This window comes from Eucalyptus grandis, chromosome 11 (assembly GCF_016545825.1).
Source record: "Eucalyptus grandis isolate ANBG69807.140 chromosome 11, ASM1654582v1, whole genome shotgun sequence".
NCBI classification, from domain to species: domain Eukaryota; kingdom Viridiplantae; phylum Streptophyta; class Magnoliopsida; order Myrtales; family Myrtaceae; genus Eucalyptus; species Eucalyptus grandis.
This window is the reverse complement of record NC_052622.1, coordinates 33,549,758-33,572,832: the sequence shown is the minus strand read 5'-3', so window position 1 is coordinate 33,572,832 and position 23,075 is coordinate 33,549,758. Positions and strand designations below refer to the sequence as shown.

Sequence of the window (23,075 nt, the reverse complement as noted above, 5' to 3'; positions counted from 1 at the left end):
ACACTTATTTTTTTCTTTTTTTCTCTTATTTTCTTGTTCTTTTTCTTTTGGCCTGGTCGCCAGGCCTCGACCATGGCCTGCGACCGCCGACGAGGGCCGCGGCCTCGCCCCACCACGGCGAGGCTCGCCGGGGATCTGGCGAGCTCGAGCTCGCCCGAATCCATGGCAAGGCCGACCTCGCGCCGGCGGGCGAGCTCGATCTCGCCCGATCCGAGAGCGAGGCCGACCTCGCCCGGCGGCCGAGCCTCGGCCTCGCCGGACTGGGCGAGTCGGCGTCCGCCCGGCGGTGGCCGGCGAGGCCGCGCCGCGCCACCGGGGCCGGGCGAGCTCGGCCTCGCCCGGATCAAGGCGAGGCCCTCGCTCGCCACGGATCGTAGGCCAAGGTCTTGGCGGCACCGCCAAAAGAAGAAAAAAATGAAAAAGAAAAAGAAAATAGAAAAAATAAAAGAAATAAAAAATTATCTAGATTTACCAAACATGTTTTTTTTTTTATTCCCGGAACAAATTTACTCGTCGCTTTCGCCAATCACACTGTAAGAAGATCTGCTCGCTTTTCACACTGTATGAAGATCTGCTGTTTTTTTTCTTCCTTTCGGCGAGCTCTGCACCCGCGAAAACAAAAAGGGGTTGCATGCTGGTGCAGGGAAGGAATCGTTTTCAGCGCTAAGACAGTCCGCTTTCGATCAGTGCATCGTCGATTCAGTTCCCGATTTCGCAGCGAGGGAGGGAGGTGGGGGAAATGGAGGCCGAATTGAAAGAGATGCTCGACGATCTCGAGTCGCTCGGGCGGTCCTTACCCGATCCTTCCCGCAATGCCTCCATCGACAAGGTACTTACTTTCAGCCTCGCTTCGTCCGCGTGCGTCCGCGATCTCCGCTTTTCCCACTCGCGCGCCCAACCGCGCCTGCGTTATGCGAGCCGGGCTCGTTTTTTCCGTTACTCGTGTCCTGTCGTCGGATGTTGATTGTGATTTTCATCGCGATCTGCGGCGTCGGGTTTGGCAGAGATATGGCAGGATGAGATGTCTGATAAGCTTCCGTCGTCGTTGTTCTCTTGAAAGCGTTCTCCGGCGTTAGAAACGCACGGGAGGTGTTGGATCCCGATAGCGTAGATTTGAGCGTTGGAGGGTTTATTTATTTGTTTGTTTTTGGATTGGATTTGGAGGGTTTATATGAATTTCCTGAAAAACTATGCGTGGACATGGAAGAGAGTTCTTGATTGTTTCGGCTTTCTATTGCCCCATGACTTTTAATAATTCTGAAAACTGAGGAGGATCAAAGAGGAAAACTTTAGTTCAAGGAAGCTTGCGTACTTGAAATGAAGCTGTTTTTTCCTGTAATAAATGAGCGAGGCGCTGAATATGTTTGCCTTCGTTGGTGTGGTTTGTAGCTGAGGTCGCGGGTGAAGCATCTATCCGAGCTTGCAAAGTTTGCCCCAGCTCATCGCTCGAAAGTCAAGGTGTTATTCTGTTGGTTCTCTATTCCTGTTGTCTCTATGTTGCCGGGCTGTTAAACTTTGCGATTATGATATGGAGATATGTGTTTTTGTTCCATTGGCAGGATATGAGTGCTGAGGTTGTAGACAGTAACCCTTACAGTAGGCTCATGGCACTACAAAGGATGGGAATTGTGGAGAATTATGAAAGGATACGCGAGTACTCAGTTGCTATAGTTGTCTGTACTTATTTCTTCCTTCAATCTGTACCTCTATGAAAATGTAGTTTTATACACGATAAATAAGTTATTCATAGTGCATTTGCAAAATTCACTCAGCCAAAAAAAGAAAAAAGGTTTTCAATTGACTGGCTTAGATGTTTCTATTAATGTCATATCAAACTGCAGGGAATTGGTGGTGTGGGAAGTGTTGCTGCTGAGATGCTCACACGGTGTGGCGTAGGTCGCCTCCTGCTGTATGATTATGACAAAGTCGAGTTAGCTAACATGAACAGGCTATTTTTCCGTCCAGAGCAGGTATCTGACAGTGCTTGAGTTTTCATCCTTTACAATCAATGTAATAAAACCAGGAATCCCTCGCCTTCAGCAATTAATTATAAGAATGAGATCAAGATATAACTGTTAGACGAGTAATGCTGTCCAGAGTTGCTTGTACAATATATAGCATGCATGTTGGTATCTGATTTGGTATTTGCTTGGTCAATGGTCAGTCAAATGTCTTTCTTTTACCTTCTTAGGTTGGGATGACAAAGACCGATGCTGCTGTACAGACTCTGTCAGACATAAATCCAGACGTTGTCCTTGAGGTATGTACTTTGTCCTGTCCTCGTCGGAGGTCAACCCACATCTCTTGGCAGATATGCATTTCTGAATCCTGAGCCAAGTTTTTCTCAAAATGGCAAAATTGATCCAGCATCATGAAAGTCTTCATCGCAGCTTGTGATTGTGGTGTAGAGTCGCCACGTCTATGGACATTGATGTGTTGATATGGATTTTCGATCGTTCACAAATATCACTGACCTAAAGAGATAGTTAGGTTAGTTTGACATCGATTTCCTATTGCTGGCCTATGCTAATTTGTAGTTCTACTTCTAGCTTAGGCATAGGTGACTAGATGTTTCAAAACTATCTGCTAGGAATATCCTTGTCACTCAAAACTGGTTGAATTTGTGGGGTCTGATGTGAGTATTGATTCTCTGTTCTGGTTAATCATTCATCGTCAACTTTTTTGATTTTTTCAGAGCTATACATTGAATATAACGACAGTGCAAGGCTTTGAAACCTTCATATCAAGTTTGAAGAATAAGTCCTTTCGTCCAGACAAAGAAGGTAGCGGCGTGGATCTTGTGTTAAGCTGTGTTGATAACTATGAAGCGAGAATGGTTGTTAACCAGGTAGAGTTGTTACCTTAGGTGGGCTAGAACTAATTAGTGATTTCGTTTCATTTATATAAGAACGAATTGTACATATCTTGGTATGGTTTTATGGAATGTTTTCAATGGCTACGTGACATCAAAATTCTTGTGGTCATACAGGCTTGCAATGAGTTGAATCAGACATGGATGGAATCTGGTGTGTTACATACTCTCTCTACTACATACATAAGTACAATTTGGTCAGCTGGTTTAGTTGTTCAGAGTGCTAATGGTCCGGAACAAAGTCCTTGAGAAACTGAGAAAAACCTAAAATAGTGCCTCCATTTCTCTTTTCTGTAGTTCTAAGGCAGTTCCACACAGGCCTCTGTCGTTGATTTTTAAGTAAATGGCTTTGCTACAATGAATGAGATACTGATTGCATTTCAGATTCCAGATGGTTTTAGAATGCTATGATCACCATTGATTTTAATTGTAGAATTGACCCCTGAATCAACCTAAAGGAAGACATGCCTAATTGTTCTAAGTCATTGCTGAAGTGTGAAGAATCTGGTTGTAGCTGTAGTGCTTTATGTAAATTGTGCTGATGCAGTGAAATGTTACCAGGATCTCTATATTCCTCATTTGCTAGAAGATTCATTCATGAGGAAATGTATGCAGGTGTCTCTGAAGATGCTGTGTCTGGTCATATCCAATTGCTGATTCCTGGGGAAACGGCTTGTTTTGCCTGTGCTCCTCCTCTTGTAAGTTAGCATTTGAAGTTTAACATGGAAAACTCGAGGATGAATATTAATGTAGATCTATATGTACTTTTATATGCATCCCTTTTCCCTCTCATTGACGCATTGGAAATATGGATTTGTCCCTTCATTTATGGGAAAAATTAGTTTTCATACTGACTTGTAAGAAAACGAACTGCTACTCAATCAACTTTTGCATAAGAATCTGGTTGTGTTTGTTAAGTGCTTTTCTAATGGGATTTAGTTGGAGTCAAATCGTATCTGCGTGTAAATCCTGAAGAGGAATGAAACTCTAGACTGCAAGCCCACATTTATGAAGAATACAAACTACAGGAATCTTGTGCATTCTTTTACTGGTCTGAAGGATGTTAGCACTTTCGTCTGACTTGTTTGATGTGATGGATTTTCGATTCACTTATAACATGGAAGTTGAATTTGGTTTGCATCCTTTTATTACTTTCATTTTCTTACTTTTGTTGGGGGGAGGGCTTTAAAGAAACTCTATTTTCTGGTGGTGATATACTAATATCTCATGGACTATTTTAGGTTGTAGCATCTGGAGTAGATGAACGTACACTTAAGCGTGAAGGGGTCTGTGCTGCATCGTTACCAACTACAATGGTAAACAGGTTCTTCCTCCTTTTTATGTGTTTGTGGTGTCCACTGAATCATAACATCTGCAAATTTCCAGGGAGTTATTGCAGGTCTTCTTGTTCAAAATACACTAAAGTTCTTGCTTAAATTTGGACATGTCTCACCATACCTGGTACTCTCTCTCTCTCTCTCTGTGCATGCATGCGTGCATAGAAGCTGGGGTTATGCTCTTTTTCCTCTGAACTTCTGAAAGTTTTTATTGCTTGATTGCAGGGATACAATTCCCTTAAAGACTATTTCCCAACCATGGAAATGAGGCCAAATCCTCAATGTGCAAATGCAGCATGTCTAGAACGACAGGCAACTAATTTGACCGGCCTTTGTTTATGACAGCTTAATCTGTCCACCGATACATGATTTATTTATGCAGTTCTCTTTATATTTACCTTGCAGAAAGAATACATGCTTGCGAAGCCAGCTAGGGATGCTGCTGCTAAAGCCAAGATGGAGGCTGAGGCACCATCTGCTGCTGAATGTCCTCTTCATGATGATAATGAGTGGAACATAAGGTAATCATTGTGTTCGACCAAATCATGAAATAGCTCTGTGTTACTGACACGTCATTGAGCCTTTTCAGTTTGAGAAAATAATGAAGAGGACAGAAAGGACAGGGACAGTCTTTTCCCCTTTCTTGTCATTTTTTTTTGGGGGGGGGGACCTCTTGCAAAATCCAACTACTTTGGTGGAACACTTAGTGGTTCCTCGCAAAGTTACAGAATAACTTTTTTCTCGTCTTCTACTATTTGATGTTGCCCCAAACAATAGAATGCATTGGAATTTGAACCGTTACCCTCCTCTGAACTAAACATCATTTGTGAAAAATGGTTGTCGTGTCATGTCAGAATGACTTGTCCTTCCATAGTTTTCATGACCAATCTAATGTGTTTGGCTATTCTCTTTCTAGGACTTAGTTATGGTGTCTCAACGTTCTTTTATTCTGACGTTTTCTTCTGTAATCTTTTGTTCTTTTCATTGTTGTTGATGATCTGATGATTTTTCTTTAATTTTTTCACCTCTTCAGTGTTGTTGATGATAGTGATACGAAGAGGACAGATGCTGCAAGTTCAGGTGACCTTCATCTCTCTTATTTAAAGGAAGTGTTCCACTGTAGGAAACTTGTTATTAAATATAAACTTGTGCAAGTTCTTGTTGCTGGTAACGATGCAGTTCTCTTTTCATGGGATGGTTCTCATAATTTTGGTTGAGTTCTCATGGCTGATTCACTGAACATTTCAAGTTTCATCCACGACCAGTTCCTTTTGGAAAATCTGGCCTTATACTGTTGCGTATGAGAAGTTTTATATTTCAATGGTGACGGATACAAATAAGGAAATACCACTTTGCATAATTACCCTACTTCCCTGAATGCACATGTAACTGAGCTGAGCATTTGACCTGTCAGTTTATCTTTTTAGTGTTTACTCCCTCTTGTTTCTCCAATTTGTTTGAGGTTCCATGTTTGTGATGTAGTTTTGTCATTCACTGAGGATTATACTTTTTAAAAGTTGGCATCTTCTGGAATTCTCCCTTTTACTGTATAATCAGTTGTTGGCTGTATTGTATAATTCTAAATAGCTGTTACAATTCCAGATTTCATGTTATTCCCCTGCTTTTTCTTTCAGTTCTTAGTGTGCTCGCTTGCAACTTTAGTTCAGCCATCATCATCTGACTTTATAGTCCGTGCAGATGCTCTTCCCGAAGGACTCACTCGAGAACTTCCTAGTGCTGATGAGTTTAAGAATGCTTCCGCTTCTGGATCAGCAGATACGAATATTGATGACCTCGAAGATCTAAGGAAGCAACTTGAAGCCCTTAATTCTTAATTCTATTTAAGGTGCAAACTATGTATTTCACCTAAAGTGACTTTCTCAGAAAATTTTTGACCAATTTCGAGGAGCCTTCAATTTGTGACACAGCCTTTACACACAAGTAGAAGAAGAAAATCAGAACTGCAGTCTTACCTTTCGTAGTGTCATTTTTTTAATCCTTTTTTCTTTGCCTTTTTCTTTTGCTAAGACTCTTGAAGGCTTCACATGTAGCATGATTTGTAGGTTTAGAAATTACAAGTTTACATGGGTTCAGCAAGATTAACGAAAGGTTAAGGGAACTAAAACTATCCTGTTTTGCTGGTTGTTTTTTTTTTTTTTGTTTTCCCTTTTCTTCTTTCCGACCGTTTTGGATATTAGCTAAGCTCAAACCGTAGAGATTCCACTCTTAAGGTCTGAGAGGTCTTAGGATCCATTCCCGTCTTCCCTTGCGATGAGAGGAGCTAAGAGATCAATTTACCTATGGCTTAACGAAATTCCACGTGACGACGACGGTCAGAAAGTCGGGTAATTCGGATGTTTCAGCCAACTGAAACGGGAAACTGCCATTAAGTGCTCATTTCGCAGACATGATTTCGTAATGGGATCGCTTGCATCATGCATGGGGTTCAGGGGAATTCGTCTGATGTCAACCTCTGGGACTCCGTTGGCATCTCTTGGATCTAGGGAAGGTCTGGGACCAGAGAAGAAAGAAAGGGAGCGATCTTCAAAGGCTGAAAGATACGGTAAAGGCAGCGCCTGACACGCGCATGGTACCGCTGCAGATTTTGGGGCTGGCTTGCGGGGGCTGCTGTTCACTAAGGCTTTTCTTTATGGGGGTGGCCTGGCGGGCTCTTTCCCCTTTCGCTCTCCCTTAGTTTTTCCACTTTTTTCCTCTTTTATTCGACAGATCATGCTTAGCCAGAAAAGGGATTTGGGCACGTGGTCGTGATGATTAAGATTGAGTATTCTATTGTGATTTGGCTGATACGTGCAAAAAGCAGCCTTTTAGCTCATGCTAATACGCCAAGAATTGTAATTTTACCAAGCATTCAACCGGGAGCTACCGATTAAGATCGAGAGCACGCCGAGATTGTAAAACCGGATCTCGCGGTTGGAATTATGATTCTCGAACCGTCAATGTTCGAGGAAGCGCAAGAGAGATCGAACTCCTCATGTGGTGGGAACTAGGAAGTTGCGTCTTTTCCTTTTCAAGTCCAATCCGCTCCAATTCGTTTCGTCATATAATATAATTTAATGCGTTGTACGAAGTCAATTATTTTAATGAAAGGAAGTTTAATATGTAGAGCTCCCAACCAATTGGGAGCAAGTAATGTGAGAAATGAATTAAGTTGCAGAGCATGCTCCAAGGGATTAAAGTGAGACGGATCGATTGGATTATCAGGACTGTGACTCGAGTGGGGGCCAAGAAGCCGCAAAGGCACATCTTTTGCAACCCTTTAAAGAACACAATGGAGAAATTTGCCCATCTTCGAATGTTTGAGGTGGGTCGCGTTCGATTAAAGTTAAAAAGAGTGTACCTCATAAAATTTAAAAATAAGTAAAAATTCAAAGAAATAATAGACAAAACTATATGTTCCCAAGGGTCAACATCATGAAAAACTCAAAATAACAAATTTATCTTAAATTAATTTTTGGGTCACAAACTTATGAAAAAATTATTTTAAGCTAATTTTTTAGTTACCAAAAACTTCAAATTGATACAGCCGTGACATATTTTCCTTCTACTAGCTCCCTTCAAATTTATTTATGAAATTGCTAAGCTAAATGATATATGATGAGTATGGCAAATTTATGTAAAAATTTATATTAATTTGGGATAAATTTGTCACAATGTACAAATTGGGAAATACTCTAGTTTGAATTTTTTAGGATATTAACCATATTTCCAAAAAATAAGGCATATCTACTTATGTGATTGGCTACTGTAGACTCGAAAGCAGAAAAAAAAAAAAAAAAAAAAAAAATAGATTCCATATTTATAGAGATTGGACCTCAATTGCATCCTTGAACTCTGGACATGTGTTGCCAAACCAAGCACTTGGACGCTCAATAAGCTAGTCACTCATTAAGACCGATGCCAATTCAATTTTGTCGATATAATACTAAAATCTCTAAATGAAATTTCAATATAATATTTCTTATCATCGCTAAAAATTATCGACATAGCATTTAATTATCACTAACTATTTTATATGGCACATTAATATGGACAACTTATAGATTGGCGGGTCAATGATTTTCGATGATAATTAATAGGAATGACTAGATTAGAACGACATTAGCAAAATTAGAACTAAATGCGTACGATGGGTGCGTGACCGATTAGGTAACTGTCCCACCAGAGAATGCATCGCGCTCCAGATGGAAACCAAGCGAAAATGGCTGTTTACGAGAGGGGGCCCGCGGAAAATGAACGAGCGACCCACAATCATAGCCAGCCACCCCTCCTCACTGTGCCCCTCCCACGTGCCAATCTGCCCGGGGGGCGTGGCCTGCTCTCCCATACAAAAGTCGGGGAGCTCTTTTCTGGTACTGAGGGCCGACAGCATCAGCCCTACCATAAAGTCATCTTCATTTCCCCCTACAAAAAATAAAAAAATAAAAAAAATAAAATCTATTTCCACAAAAGCCCCCCAATATTACCAAAAATTGAAGAAAGTATATGAAATCCCTCAATTTATGTAAACTCGCCCCCCTCCTCCCTCCTCCCCTACGCACGTGCGAGCGTAATTATTACACGCCCACGAAGCCCCCCGCTCTTTCGTCCTCATCCCCTCCCGTGGAAAAGGCAAAACTCAATAATTAATAAATTATCGCGAAGAAAAAGAGGCGAAAAAGTGCGAAGATACAAACGCTTTGCGAGGATCCAAAAGCTACTCAATAGCCTAATAACGCAATCCGTTACGTGCGAATGCGCCATCCCCTTGTCCCTTCACACGTAACGGAATTCTCTCCCCTTCATCGTATCCCACTTTTCTTTGACCCAAAACGCCTTCACGCATTCCACCAGAATCACCAAATTCTAATCCCATATGTATATAGTAAGCTAAAGTAGTTAATTTTCGATAGAAAGTGTTAAAATGCATTAAAAACCCATTTATTAATCTATATTTAATGAGCATAATTGTTTATGAATTAATTATATTCAATAAATGGGTATTTAGATCTAACTTTATGGGTTATAAATGCATCGAATATGAATATTAAATGAGTTCACATCTTAGGTAGAGCCCAACCTATCACCTCTACTCTAGACTTGTAAAAAAAAAAAAAATCGGGTTCATTTCTTAATTCGTATTTGATGAGTATATTTTAATTATATTTTATGTAGGTGTTAAATGGATTTTTAATTTATTTAAACGTTACTCGACCTAATCTTCATTCTTTTTTTTATCTCACATGTACTCGTTCGTTCTATACTTTCACCTTAGTTTGGGTATGATTTTTCTTAAGTTGAGTTAAGTATACAAGTGTTATCAGGTTGGGTATGAGTTTGGTAAGAGGTTCGATGACTAGATTTGTATTGTATGGATATTGATCAAACTAGGTTAAATATGTCAATTTGGGTCGAATTATTTTCGAGCTGACCCATTTATCCAATAAGTCTAATTTTCGATATTTACTGTTATAGGGAAAAGTGTTAAAAAAATCTTAAACTTTTTGCATTTATTCCTATTTAGCCTTAAACTTTTTGTTGGTGCCAATTTAATCTTAAACATTTTTACTTGGTGCCAATTTAGTCATTTTCCAATTAATTTTGGCCGGATTTTGTTGATTGGGCATCGACCAATTAACGTGGCACCATCGACAGTGGATAGCTTTTAATAATATTTTTATATTTTGATTCTTTTTTTTTTTTTTTTTATTCTTCTCCTCCTCTTTTCTCTAGCTGGTTGCCAGACCTTGCTGACCTCTGTCAAGCCTCACCAACCATGGGCAAGGCTTGACTACGACAAATTCGGCGAGGTCAAGCCTCGCCTAGCCTCTGGCGAGGCCAACTTGAGGTTGATGCAAGGGCAGCCTCGCCAACCATGGGTGAGGCTCGATTTTGCTAGATTTGGCGAGGTCAAGCCTCACCCAGCCTCCGGTGGGGCCAACTTGAGACCGCGATCGCGGCTACTGGCGAGGGTTGCAACCTCGTCGATCATTGCCTCTAATCGATCACTAAGGTCCAATGAATGAGAAGGAGGAGAATGAAAAAGAAAATAAAAAATTTAAAAATATTAAAATATTATTAAAAATTATTGTACACATCAACGCCAATAAGCGCCCGGTTAGTAAAATCTAATCAAAATTAACTCGAAAAGACTGAATTGGCATTGAGTGAAAAGATTTAGAACTAAACGAGCACCAATAAAAGATTTAAAACTAAATCGGCACATATGCAAAAAGTTTAAGATTTTAAAGATTTTTAAAACACTTTTCCGTGCTGTTATATGTCCCTTCCATCGCAAAAGTCAGATGGTGACATAAGAATCAGGGACACTCGTTTGGATCATTGGTATCTTCGGATCACAAGTCCATTGTGCTTGGATTAGTGCCGACTTAGATTAGCTAGCTGTTAATTTAACTGTTACAACTCTTCGCTAGCGACGTGGGACTTGTAAAGTTCCTCTTTTTTTTTTTTTTTTTTTTTTTGGGCAGATGACATGCTAAGGTTGATTAAGCCATTTTGCATGGTGGCCATGGACAAAACAGTAAAAATGGCATGTGCGAGCTGCTTATATATAGACGCCAAGTTCCGCCACACCCACAGTCTCTTCTTTCGTGACAGCCACCTTGGCCGGTCTCTCTTTGTAGTCTCTGTACTTCGCCTCTTCCTTCCCCTTCTTCTCAAATGGAAGACGACGATGACCAGAAGGAACTCCAGCTCCTGCCTGCTCCGCATTCCACCGCTTCCTCGTCGAACGTGCCCTCCGCGCTGTCGGGTTCCTCGTCGAGGCGCCGGTCAGCCGCCTCCGATCCGTACGAACTAGCCCCCTCCCTCGACCTGCAGCTCTCCATCAGCCTCCGCCCGATCCGCCCCCCTACTAACGGCTGCGCCGTCTCGGGGGGCCCCGCGCGTGAATACGGCGGCCACGCCAAGCCGGAGACGAATAACGTCAGGGCCTTGAAGTGGGAGGCGGCGGAGCAAATCCGGCTCGCCGCCATAGAGAAGGCGTACGCGGAGCGGGTGAGGGAGCTCACGAGGCGGGAGATGGAGCTGGCGCAGTCGGAGTTCGCGCGGGCGAGGCACATGTGGGAGAGGGCGAGGGAGGAGGTGGATAGGGCGGAGCGGATGAAGGAGCGGGCGACGAGGCAGATCGACTCGGCCTGCATGGAGATCACCTGCCAGTCTTGTAGGCAAAGGTTCCGACCGGCTTGACGACGCCGCCGACCGGAGGCACGCTTCCTCGCCATGAAATGATATCCGTGCTGGCGATGAGCGATGACCTTGATGATGCCGCCTGAAGTTTTTCCAATTCAGTGAAGTTGCTGTGTTTTTTCGCACTTCTTTTGCAGGTCTTTTGGTATTGGATTCTTGCAATTCCCTCGTGAAAGTGGAAGCAGAAAAGACTGTCGAGGACATATAAATAATAGGTGGCATGTTGAAAGCATTACTGTCTGCACACCTTGGTCTGGGTAAAAGGCACTGAACCTCTGATCGCTTCAATTGTAAGACATGAATATAAAAAAGGAGAGTGATTTCTAAATTCGCCTGCAAACTCGGAATGCTGCGCCTGTTGTCCTGCCAAACTATGCGGTATGTTCGCGATAACTGGCGGTTTCTCGACGATTCTCGACTTTGCGGTTGTCTTTGTAAACCAATTTTCTAGGTGGGTTCGGAGTATAGCATTCACCGCAAGAGTGAGAATGCTCAACGGCCATGGCATCTAGATAGAAGTAGCCCGGAGATATACTACCGAAGCATCTGTTGTTCTCTGGCATCATCTAAGTTTTAGATGGTTTTTCTGATTCCTCCGCTTTTATTTTGCATCGTTCGATGGCGACTACCTCGGATGTTTGTCCCGACTTCTGATGGAACGGTTTAGATACCGGCGCCTGTGACTGCTAAGAAGCAGCTTTTTCGGAACGTCTGCATCAACCTGAATTCGTAACTCCCAAGGTTTTTTATCTAATCCCCCTAAGACCTTAAGCATAGATGAGAGCATAGCTCTTGATGTTCACTGGAAATGATTAGAACTGAAAGCTTTTTGAGAACTAGGGAATTTTTATACGGTACAGCCACCTAAAGGATTACGAAAACTGCTGCATAAGAAAGCTGATCTTTGTAGTTGACTTAAATTTAATCCATATCCAAACTGAATTTTATTATCCTAATTATGAAAACCATTAGTGGCTAAACTCCGTAGACAAGAGGCATCTCCAGTTGAAATGACCATGACAGAAATTGCTACTGGTCTCGTGGGCTTCTTATGATCTAGCCAAACTCGATCGGGCTTTTGATTTTAAGTTCAAGTTTTGACGACTTTCTAGTTTCCATTACAATTGTGTTTTCTCTCTTAGTTGCAAGTTTTGATGACTCTAATGTCGTCAGATAATATTGGGGAACCAAGGCTCATGAATAATTGTAGATTAAAGCAGTCAAACTGATAAAATTCAGAGTCAACTTCAGAACCTTGATGTCCATAGGAAAAGGCAAACGAATCAGAACAAAAAGCAACCAATTCATCTACGCAATGTGACAGGATAGCTGTATCCACTTTGTATTCAACTCCTTAACTTTTGCACATCAGGAGACCAAACACCCACTATCCATGTCTGGGATCTTGCACCGGGGAAAAAGGGGATCCAGATAAGATCCATTTGGCATGGGTTTTACCAAAAGCACCAGTCACATAGCAAGGCACTGTGCCCTCGCAAAGATGTCGTGACAATCGAACTAGCTTGATTTGTCAGCAACCTCACGACTTATTACTCAAATACAGTTAATCTGTCTGCAATAATACACTCCGCCGGTTCTTTCACGAGGTCACGACGTAACCGAGTGGGGCAAGAAATTTGGAAAGTTTTCAAAACTAGGTCCTATTTTGAAAAGCATGTTTGTGAGAACTGAGAATCAAGGGAGGGGAAAAAAAAAGCGCAATCCTAATGACAATAACTATCATTGAGAGCCCTTTTCTTTTTCCTCTCTTTTTTGCCAGAAACTTCTTGACTGCCAAACCGAATGAGGAATCTTGAGGAGAAATCTTTTCACAGTTCATAAGCACTAGCGTCTTCTCTCTGGTCCACCTGCTGTTGCTTGCTAGCATACCATCAATAGTACAATCTGATGCCCTTTTAATCAAAAGATAATGTACTAGAATGAGCCAATTCATCGGAAGCGGTAGCTGATTATAAAGTAGATACCGGACCACGTTAAGATTTCTGTTCTTTTTCGTCGGAACTGATCTGGTCCAAGTAGATAAGTTTGGCTAATGTGTGGTATCACAACGATGCCCTCTGCAGCCCGCATTAAAACTTTTGGGACCCAGCAGTGCAAGTTCAGGCTCTTCGAACCGATATGCGCGACCAAGAATTCTCACTGATTGCATACCAGTTAATCAGCACTAACACTCGGCCTGAAAAGCCGTACTCCACTCCGCAATATGGTCGATGAGTGCTTACAAAACGGATTCCCTGTCTTTCATGTTTTCATTTTGGATACTGTCTCTGATATGCAAGGAACGATCAACTGCAGAAAGGTGGGGGAGTGGGATAAAGATGTAGGACATGCCATGAACAATATAATCAAGCTAGTCATCATGACAATACCTTAAATTTGTCTTTTCACATCGTCTTCACGTTGTTGTCAGAGCGAAACTGTGCGTAGATGCAGGATCTTATTATTAGATTTGCTGAAACACAAGGCGAAACGCCAAGTGGAATCTGCACTTCCGCACTCTTATCACCATACACATGAACGTCCGTGAAGGTGTCAATACACATGTCAGGCTCCCCGAAAATTTCTTCTTGGCACGACCAACCGAACCGATTCGAATCGCAGCTAATGGTAGTTCTCAATGCTACGCCGTTTGGATACCGTTCGCTTCGGGATGATTCCCAGCATGACTTGCAAGCAAGATTTTTTAGGGGGTACGGGACGACGCTTCCTCCGGGAGAAACGGTGTTCCTCTCTACCTGTATTTCTCAGTTCAAAGTCCGAATGAATATTTGGCCAGGGACCAGTTAGGCACGAGAGGACTTTGAGAGAGAGAGAGAGAGAGAGAGAGAGAGAAGGGGACAAAAGATTGTGGAGCTGATAAAAAGTCATGTGAGGACTACTTCACTGTCTTGACTTTGATAATTGGGGGCATGAGCAGATGAGAGAGGAAGGAAGATGAATATGCCATACATGCCCACCTAAAGCACCTATCATCGCTTTCTAGGATTGGAAGAACAAGCAGGATACAAGATGCCATACCTTTCGGGCATATTCATTCCGAAACCGACCCAAAACAGAGGCAAAAGAGAACCGTGGTGGGATTCGAAATCCTCGCGCAACTATCATTAGCCGGAACCAATCACGACAAAGCACAAAAGCCGAATCGAGTTGGCCAAGTTACTGATTAAATCACGGTGTCGCTGAAAAGAAGTAGGGGCAACATTCACTGTGCTCTAATTGTCAAGTACAAATCCAACATGTCTCTGGCAATCATAGTGCTTGGTGTGAATGGGGTGAATAGCTTCGCACTTGAGAGGGATGGAGTTAGAAGCAATGCTTGGTGTTTGGGGCAATCATTCGCGCGATAAATTAGAATAGTTACAGGTACGTGGATCATGTGGTTACAGGCAGCAAGCAACATGCATTCTCAAGAGAAGCATGATGATGTTTGTGTCTCAGAAAAGGAACCTTAAAAAAAGACCAGAGAGCCACATGTCCTTTCGGCAACTCGACTACTTTTCCATGATGGAGGGCGGTAAGTCCGAGCTCCCATGATCCCATCGTTTCAGGAAATCGTCGGGTTTATCACAAATACTACTGCTTCGAGTTAAAAGAATAATACAGAAAACAATAATTCGTTTATTTTACGAAAAATGCATAATTAAAAAAATATAAAAAAAATTGATTCGTTGTATCATTAAAAATAATCAGTTAATAAATAATATTTTTATTATCGACAGTAATATATATTGAAAAATTTTCATGGGCAATGGAAATGTTTTTCGTTTGTTTTTTTTTATAAGAGATAAAAATGATTATTTTTTGGAAATGTTTTCTAAATTTCATTCATTTTTCAAAAAACAAAAGTACCCTAAAATTAAGAAATTTATGCATTTTTCGATGTGTTGAAGAAGAATACATTAGTCTATTTATAGGTTTTATTATATGACTATTTAAAATTAAATGTTAATTAAGATATACGTGTAATTTTGAGAGATATAGAGAGAATTATCAAATATCACTAAGATAAGAAATTATCCCAGAGAAATCTCTAATTATTTCTAACACTTCAAAATTTTTAAATTTGGCATCAACAACAAAGGATGCACTTTCTAATCAATATCAGCCAATATTTGCGAAAAAGGAGAAGAAAAGGAAGAATTAAAAAAAAAAAAAGAATACAAGCGTCAAAATATGCTCAGGAGAAACGTTCCATCACCGCAAGAGAGAATTGCTAAGTATGCAATTGTTGAATGCCGGTATATTTACCGAACGCTAAAATATAGGATTCTATCGATGCAACATTCATTGCAATTTATTGCAAACTTGAAGAGCGACCTGGTCACGCTTCTATCCTACTTGTTTTCCCGGGCGACCAATCGATTCGGGATCTTTTTCATTCGGTCGATGTTGTTGTTAGTTAGTTAAGTTAGTTGATTAACGGATTCGGATTAACACGAAGCAACCGGTGGGTTGGCGGGAACGAGGGATGTACAGTTAGGCGAGTCTTCCAAAAGAGTCCGGGCCTCGGGAAGAAGATCCATGCGAATGGTGGGCTTCGGGGTTGGGCCACGTTCAGAGTCAAAAGCGTATCGTCCACATGACCGGTCAACCATCTGCGGGTGCTCCCGATTTTGGACCACCGCTCGGTTGTTCTTCTCGCGACGTGACGTCAATTCTCAATGATTGGACCGGACTGGACTGGACTTGAGCCCCTTCCCTCCCTCCCTCCTTCGCCTGTGGAATTGGGAAGATTGGACCACCGCTCCTTTAGTTTTTGATCGAGAGAGTAATTGTCGTAAAATGGAATCGTAATTTCTCCTCGGTTATTACCACTGTGAATTTAGAACTAATGGTATGTTTACTTCGAGAAAAATAATGCTTTCTAATGTTTTCCCCTTTTTTAGATTAGGAAATTCATTTTCATAATTTCAAACATCCATTTTTCTTCAATCATATTTTTTTCTGGTTGATCTTTAACTGTAATTAGTTTTCTGTTGAATGATTATTTTTAGTTAGACAAATCGAATGAGTAAGTTGAGTCGAGTTGAAAATTGTTTCACTTAGATTGAGTTATTTAATTCGTTTTAATCTATTTCCATGTAATATAAATTTAATAATTCATCTCGACCCAACTCCAAATCATTGAAACACTTTAATCAAATCTAAGAAAATTTATACTGAGTTATGAGTGAAGAATGAGTGAATGAGTCATAACATTGGATTGTGAGTCAATTGAACATTCATAGTATTCTTAATTTTATCATTCCAAATCTGTTTATGATTTATTTAGTAAATATAACTAATTCATATAATCGAGACATAGAACCACTTAACCCACTAAAAATGAGTTAAGAAATGGGTTTATAATTCATTTTGATAGATCTATTTTTAACTAATCAAACGCATGAAAGTTACACAAAATTAATTTGTAAATTTCTTTTTCACCCAAAGAAACATGTCCTAACTATAAAAGGATGCATAAATAATTAGGGCAAGTTAGGACATAAAGATAGATAAATAAGGTAGTGTGGCAAAAAAGTGAATATTTAATCGATTGGACTGCATTCAAGCATCGTAAACCCTTCGCATCAAATTACAAATTAAAAATCGAATATTTACGAATTCGAGTTTTGGTCACCTTTTTTCGTGAAATGAAGTGATGATTTTCTTTTCTTCTCCCGGGCTTTGTTCCCGCCGTGCACAGCCTAAAACGACGAACCACGATCGAAACGGCGCGTTTTCTGTAAGCATCCACCGCTCCCGCCGCGGAAGTTGCAGCGACCGAGAAGGTTCCCAAGTCGAGCCGAGCCGAGCCGAGCCGAGTCGAGCCGAGTCGCACCGCACGAGTCTCCGCCGTCCCGGGTCGCCGGCGCCGATCGGGTTCACTCCGGCGACACGCGTTCTCCGATGACTATCCCGTAAATATGGCGGGGGACTCTTCACCGCGCCGGCAGCCGAACCCTAACTCTGGCCCCGCCGTCCCGATCGACAACTCCAAGAAGAGGACGGCGGCGGCGGCGGCGGCGACGACGGCGACGAAGAGGAAGAGCGAGTTTGAGTTCTGCAAAGTCTGCAAGCTCAATCACGATCAAGGACAGCGTCACAAGTACTTACCGAACCACAAGAGATCGCTTTCCGGGTACCTCGATCGGTTCCGCTCCAAATTGGGCGACGTCCGGTTCTTCCTCGACAACCCTAGCCTGCTCCGCCCCGAGCACGTTTCTCGAAACCGGTTCTGGTGCGTCTTCTGCGATGTCGACGTCGAGGAGCTCGATAGTTCGTTTGCCTGGTGAGGACATTTCGGCTGATTCTGCCTGTGTTTTTCGACAATTGGAGAGATCGCCACTGAGAGATTAGTCGAATTTAGGACTGGTTGGATCTTCAACTTGCTTCGCATGTTGTATATAGTTAGAGTCTTCCGCGATATCGACATTGAGGAGCTCGATAGTTCGTTTGCCTGGTGAGGACATCTTTGGCTAATTCTCGCCTGCGTTTTTCGACAATTGGTGAGAGAGAGAGAGAGAGAGAGAGAGAGAGAGGAGCTGGATGGTTCGTTTGCCTGGTGAGGACATTTTCGGCTAATTCTCGCCTGCGATTTTTCGACAGTTGGTGACATAAGCCACTGAAAGATTAGTCGAATTTAGGACTGGTTGTATCTTCAACTTGCTTCGCATGTCGTATAGTTATTTATCTATTTCCAGCTTATGTCTGTCTGAGTGATGTTGTACTGAATCCTTATCGGCTGCAGTTTGTTCTTAAATTCTTCATTTGTTCTTTCTATATCCCTATTCATTGAGTTGGGTTTAATTATTGGTGTCGTGGCGACAGCGGGAATGCAATCAATCACCTAGCGGGTGCAGATCACCTAAAAAATCTGAAGCATTTTATTTGGAAATATGGTGGTGCAATGGACTGCCTCAACGATTTCAGGATTTTGGATGACGATGTAGCTAAGGTATGGTCTGACAAGTGCTCTTAGAGTGATTTTGTTGTCCTCGAGTTTTAAGTCTTTGGGTACTAAGTTATCCTCTTTTTTGTTTGAATATTGTTGTTCTGGTTGGCATCTTCCTGGTGCTTTGTTAATTTTTATTGATCTACATGGATTACAAGAAAAGAAATGCTGCTTGTGCAGTGGGAGAAGAAATGCGAAACATTGAAGAAAGAAGCTGCATTATCTGGAGAAGGATCACATGGACCAACATGTGGACTGTCAAATGATATCCAAAATGAACAGAACTATGGGATTGTCGAGAATTTTAGAAATAATTCTGTATATCATCCTCATGAAAACTTTTTGAATGCTGTTATGCCTTTACAATATTTTACGAATGAGTATCAGATATCCCATACTGGACCTAACGGGGTTCCAAACACTTGTGGTGCATCTCACACTTCCACCTTTTCATCGCCTGAGGTGTTACCCCAGAGATCTAGTGGTTCAACAGGTACAGAAGTAATGTCCTGTGTGACTCTTTTCCTTTAAATACACTGGTAACGGTAGTAACTATTTTTATGCGAATGATTTAGGGAATGGAAGTATGTGGTGCTCCGGTGTCTATCGAGATTGTGACAAGAACTTTGTTTCCAATGGTTTCATTGGTGATGGTGTGAGTTCTGGATCTCCTCCAGCATCTTTTTGAATTCGTGTTGCTTCACTTTCTTTATAACTTAACAGTCTTTTTGTGGTTGCTCTGCGTTTACACATTAGTATGCATCGTAGGTTCTCAGGGAGCTAAGTTATCACAACTCATTTCCTGTTTTAATGTTTAGACTATGAAGCTCAGAAATTGAGTGTCATTCCTTTCTTCTGGTTGCTTTTGGGATACAGGAGGGAATCCCCTACTGTGCTGTTTTTTTTGGCTTTTACTCATTTGTAACAGTTTAACTTCTGGAAGAGGTACTTTTCTATGGTAGCAATGCTGATTTTTGTGGGATGTAGCGCCCCTGTTCTCGAGTCTTCATTGTTTGTCACTAGACAGTGTTTCGTAATCAACATATGATGTGCTTTACATATTGGATAAGTTGTTTTTTTTCATACCCAATGGGTACAAAATGTTAAACTCAAAGCCTGCCAGAATTTCCATGTCATGCAAGATGGCTTTGTCGGTTTCTTTATAGCATGACCCTCTCAAATTAGTTTCCCGCTTCTTTTTGGCCCCATTGCTGCAGAAGAAATGGCTTTATTTAAATGACTGTATTTGTTTCTGTAATGCGTGTCCTCATTGAGTTTCAGCATGCAGTTTTTGCATTGCATCCATTGGTATTTTTTATTGTGCATGCCTCGCTTATCTATGGTTTTGGCATTTTTTTTACAATATGGACATGCGCAAAATGGTGTATGAGTCTTGTATATAGTAGCTTTCATCCTTAGCATACTTTTGATCACTTTCATGTTGTAAAATCACGTGAATCAGGTTGGAGGGATGAAGAAAGGAGACAGCAGCTATCAAGGTATTTGTCTTTGCCTTTTACAAAAACCTTATGTTCATCAAAGTAGGGCCTCTGGATCAGTGTTATTGTGAGGGCAACTATCTCTCTGTGTGCATGTGTGTGTCTGTGTCTGTGTCTGGTACTGGAGGAGGTAATTTGAAGTTTGAGTTGATACTGGCATTCTTGTGACGCTCGCTTTAGGTCTGCAGCTGCTCACTGGGATTTCTTCCTCATCCCGAGGGGATGTTCAAGGAAATGTGCATTCTGGAGCACCACCTCCTTGGTTGGATGTTTCTGAACGAAGTCAGACAGACAAGCAGAGACAGCAGCCATCAGTGAGCCTAATTTCTCCTTCTAATAAGCCACGAAAGTCCAAGTTAAACCCTAAAAGGGTGGGCGCTGCTTGGGCTGAAAGGAGAAAGATTGAGATGGAGATGGAGAGAAGAGGAGAAATCATTAAGAGCTGCAATGATGTTGAATGGCTTCCAAATTTTGGCCGTGTTTGGCAGGCAGGCAGTCGAAAGGAATCAAGAAAAGAATTTGAGATGGAGAAAAGAAAATTGCCTAGTGTTGAAACTCAACCTGAGATGCCAATAGATGTTCAGCCGTACATCAGCAAGCGAATGGTAAGTTTGGATTATGGATTGTTGGGATACGATGAATACTGACTGCATGATTATTCTGGCTTTTTATGGAGATACCTCAACTGTCTCATTGTATTTCTGGTTTGATTTGTTATCTAAACACCTTATTCACTTCTTTCAGCTCAGCAAGGGCATTCTGAAAATTCTTGGTCATGTGTATCAGCAGTTAGGGAAAAGTTCCTATAGTTATAGTTAGGTTACCTATATAAGTGGACCCAATTAATTATTAGATGACCTTTATTCCGTTTTTTTCACCCTTAATACATTTGACTGACTCTTGTTGACTTGAAATTATGTTACAAACCAGAGTGTTATTATATATGTTGAATATTGATATCATCTTCTGTGAGGTTCTCTTTTTAGCAGTCTTCTAGTTTAGGGGTGTCTTTTGTTTTGCGTTTTGGTGTTGTAACTATTTTGCAACATTTTGATGTTTTGTCACGGTGTGCACTGGTGACTCAAAGCTTTTCTTGCTCAAGGTGATTTGTTCGGGGAAGTGCATTTTCATGTCTTCTTTTTTTCCATAAAGGTTCAGAGGATTTCATTTCTGTTTGGCTATGGAAAACATAGTTGCTTCACTTTTAGACTATTGGGCCAGCTTTCCATGATATCCAATTAAATCATTCTCTCATTTTTCGAGCCTATTTTTACACTGCATGGGAGCCTGCAGCCAGTGTATATGGCTTATTAAACATTATGGACCCTATTTTTCTTCCTTAATCTTTTACACTATCTGAATTAGCTGAGCAATGTGAACTAATCAGTTGTTTTCCTACTTATTGCAGCGCAGAGATGTAAGCAAATGAGATTTGGTTGATCTTGGCAGTGTAAATATATCTGCGAAGCTTCAGATTATGTTTGGTATGTATAGTTTTTGACCTATTTGCAAGTTTTCAGTTAGACACACCCTTTCATGGCTGCAGTAGTCTGGCAAATTTTGGTTTGTGCCTGGGCATTTGCGACTATTTGTGTCATTTCTCATGATCGAGGTGTCCATGTTTTCACTATGAATAATGGAATTATTGGAATGACTTTTGATGTATTATCATGAGCTTAGGGCCATATTGCTCTTTCTATTGGATGTTGGACCATTGGACACTCTTTCTTCTCTCTTGTTTTCATTCATTCAAAAAAAAATTGGTTCTGTGTAAGGACAATTCATGTGCATGGTGAATGGGATTCATTTACATTGGATGCTCTGAGAAATAGAAAAGGCAAAGTTACTACAAGAGGAACTGTCTTGCAAAAGGATCTGGGGTTGTCTCTCTTCTCATGCCGATAAAAACATGGTCTTGTGTATAAGCCGCTATCACCTTGCTGGTAAGGGAAGAAGCCTCTTCTGCTTCATATGCTGATAAAACTACACCAGAGGGATGCGTATTTGATGATAGCTTTTATCAGTTGCCATCTCATTCTTTGCATTTCGACCTTAATAGCAATTGTTTTTGGACGAGGGAAATTTCCAAAACAAAAGTGGCCATAGCATGTTGTGCACCTACGTGAACCATTCAGTTTCTATGGCCGTCTCTTTGCCCGTGTTCTCCCTTCTGGAGATTCTCATAATGTGTCACTTCTGTTTTCCTTATGCAATGAGATTGGAGGAGACAATTGTACCTGTCATGGTTGGGTTGGGCAAAATCTTGCAGGGTCTGTATGACCCAGTATTCTGAAATTCCAGAACTTCCCTTTCGAAGAAACCAAATTCTCTTGACATAAAAATTCCCAGGAAAACCACTTCTCAATGGTGCGATGTACATCATGAACCACTACATCCGTCGTGTTCCCAGCTCTGGCTAATATGCTTGCTGTATAGATTGCTCCCATCCTTCCAGGAGCCTCTGGGTTGCTTCCACTTGGTCCATCCACCACTACGAGATCCCACTTTGTTTTGTACACTTCTTGTGGCAAACCTGTTAGAGCCAACTGGCATTTTGACACTTGAAGCAGTGCAGCCCCGGGTGCACAGCTCGAACTTCTCCTTGCATGCTTGAGCAGTTCGTACGCCTCTTTTGCTGGTACATTGTACTGTACCTTGTATATCTTAGTACTGCCGGCTCTCTCTGTTCTATAATTTGTGAACTTGTCGGCATCATCCTCCAGTATGATTGTAGTGCCTCCTGCATTTATTGACGAGAGGCTGAGATATTGTGGCTCAAGACCAAAGATGAGAATGTTGCAAGGTCTCCTCTGCTTGACAAGGTTTGATAGAAGCTTAAATTCCTTAGCCGTTATTGAGGCGGTGTAGGCAGGCGGTGTGGAAGTTGAGTTGCCCGATATTTCCGTTAGAACCTTACTGCACGATGAAGGAGAGGTGCATGCTTGTTGCACATGTGGAGGCGAAGCTGGAAGTGGGTGAGGAGATGAAGTGGTGATGAGGATTCGAACGAATCTGAGGATGGATATGGATGCTAGGATCAATACGAAAATTGGTATGAGTTTCCTTACACTAAGTTTCATCTTCCTAGTTCCTCGGAGCGATTTGTGTTTGAACGTGTGGTTGCCTTCTACGTCGGAAGGGGGTGGAGGAGAGTAGCGAATGAGGGGTGTTGCGAGAGTGGAGGACAGAGGTACTTCTGGGGGCAT

At 41.6% G+C, this 23,075-nt stretch overlaps 4 protein-coding genes across 7 annotated transcripts; 3 read left to right on the top strand and 1 right to left on the bottom strand.

Moving 5' to 3' along the window:
- The first annotated feature begins 560 nt into the window (after positions 1 to 560).
- On the top strand, positions 561 to 6,312 carry LOC104426161 (ubiquitin-like modifier-activating enzyme 5). Of its 2 annotated transcripts, none has more exons than XM_010039118.3 (14): positions 561 to 829; positions 1,390 to 1,458; positions 1,560 to 1,673; positions 1,842 to 1,970; positions 2,192 to 2,260; positions 2,696 to 2,848; positions 2,990 to 3,026; positions 3,488 to 3,570; positions 4,114 to 4,188; positions 4,259 to 4,333; positions 4,435 to 4,521; positions 4,615 to 4,730; positions 5,243 to 5,289; positions 5,908 to 6,312. In XM_010039118.3, the coding sequence occupies exons 1-14, from the start codon at positions 740 to 742 to the stop codon at positions 6,042 to 6,044; spliced, it is 1,281 nt and encodes a 426-aa protein (XP_010037420.1). In that variant the 5' UTR covers positions 561 to 739; the 3' UTR covers positions 6,045 to 6,312. The 2 variants fall into 2 exon arrangements, with proteins under 2 accessions (XP_010037420.1, XP_039161537.1); XM_039305603.1 differs by having other exon boundaries at positions 5,899 to 6,312.
- Positions 6,313 to 10,818: 4,506 nt separating this feature from the next.
- On the top strand, positions 10,819 to 11,755 carry LOC104426160 (protein indeterminate-domain 16). Its single transcript, XM_010039117.3, has one exon. The coding sequence runs from the start codon at positions 10,888 to 10,890 to the stop codon at positions 11,413 to 11,415; it is 528 nt and encodes a 175-aa protein (XP_010037419.1). The 5' UTR covers positions 10,819 to 10,887; the 3' UTR covers positions 11,416 to 11,755.
- Positions 11,756 to 17,058: 5,303 nt separating this feature from the next.
- On the top strand, positions 17,059 to 21,571 carry LOC104426159 (TITAN-like protein). 3 transcript variants are annotated; one of them, XM_010039115.3, is made up of 8 exons: positions 17,059 to 17,707; positions 18,247 to 18,373; positions 18,551 to 18,635; positions 18,745 to 18,863; positions 18,946 to 19,023; positions 19,833 to 19,869; positions 20,050 to 20,474; positions 21,283 to 21,571. In XM_010039115.3, exons 1-8 carry the CDS (start codon positions 17,343 to 17,345, stop codon positions 21,307 to 21,309), a joined length of 1,263 nt encoding a protein of 420 aa, XP_010037417.2. In that variant the 5' UTR covers positions 17,059 to 17,342; the 3' UTR covers positions 21,310 to 21,571. The 3 variants fall into 3 exon arrangements, with proteins under 3 accessions (XP_010037417.2, XP_010037415.2, XP_010037416.2); XM_010039113.3 differs by having other exon boundaries at positions 18,551 to 18,863; positions 18,946 to 19,025; XM_010039114.3 differs by having other exon boundaries at positions 17,060 to 17,707; positions 18,551 to 18,863; positions 18,946 to 19,025; positions 21,278 to 21,571.
- Positions 21,572 to 22,109: 538 nt separating this feature from the next.
- On the bottom strand, positions 22,110 to 23,075 carry LOC104426158 (glucuronoxylan 4-O-methyltransferase 1). The gene has a single exon (XM_010039112.3). It carries the CDS (start codon positions 23,073 to 23,075, stop codon positions 22,110 to 22,112), a length of 966 nt encoding a protein of 321 aa, XP_010037414.2.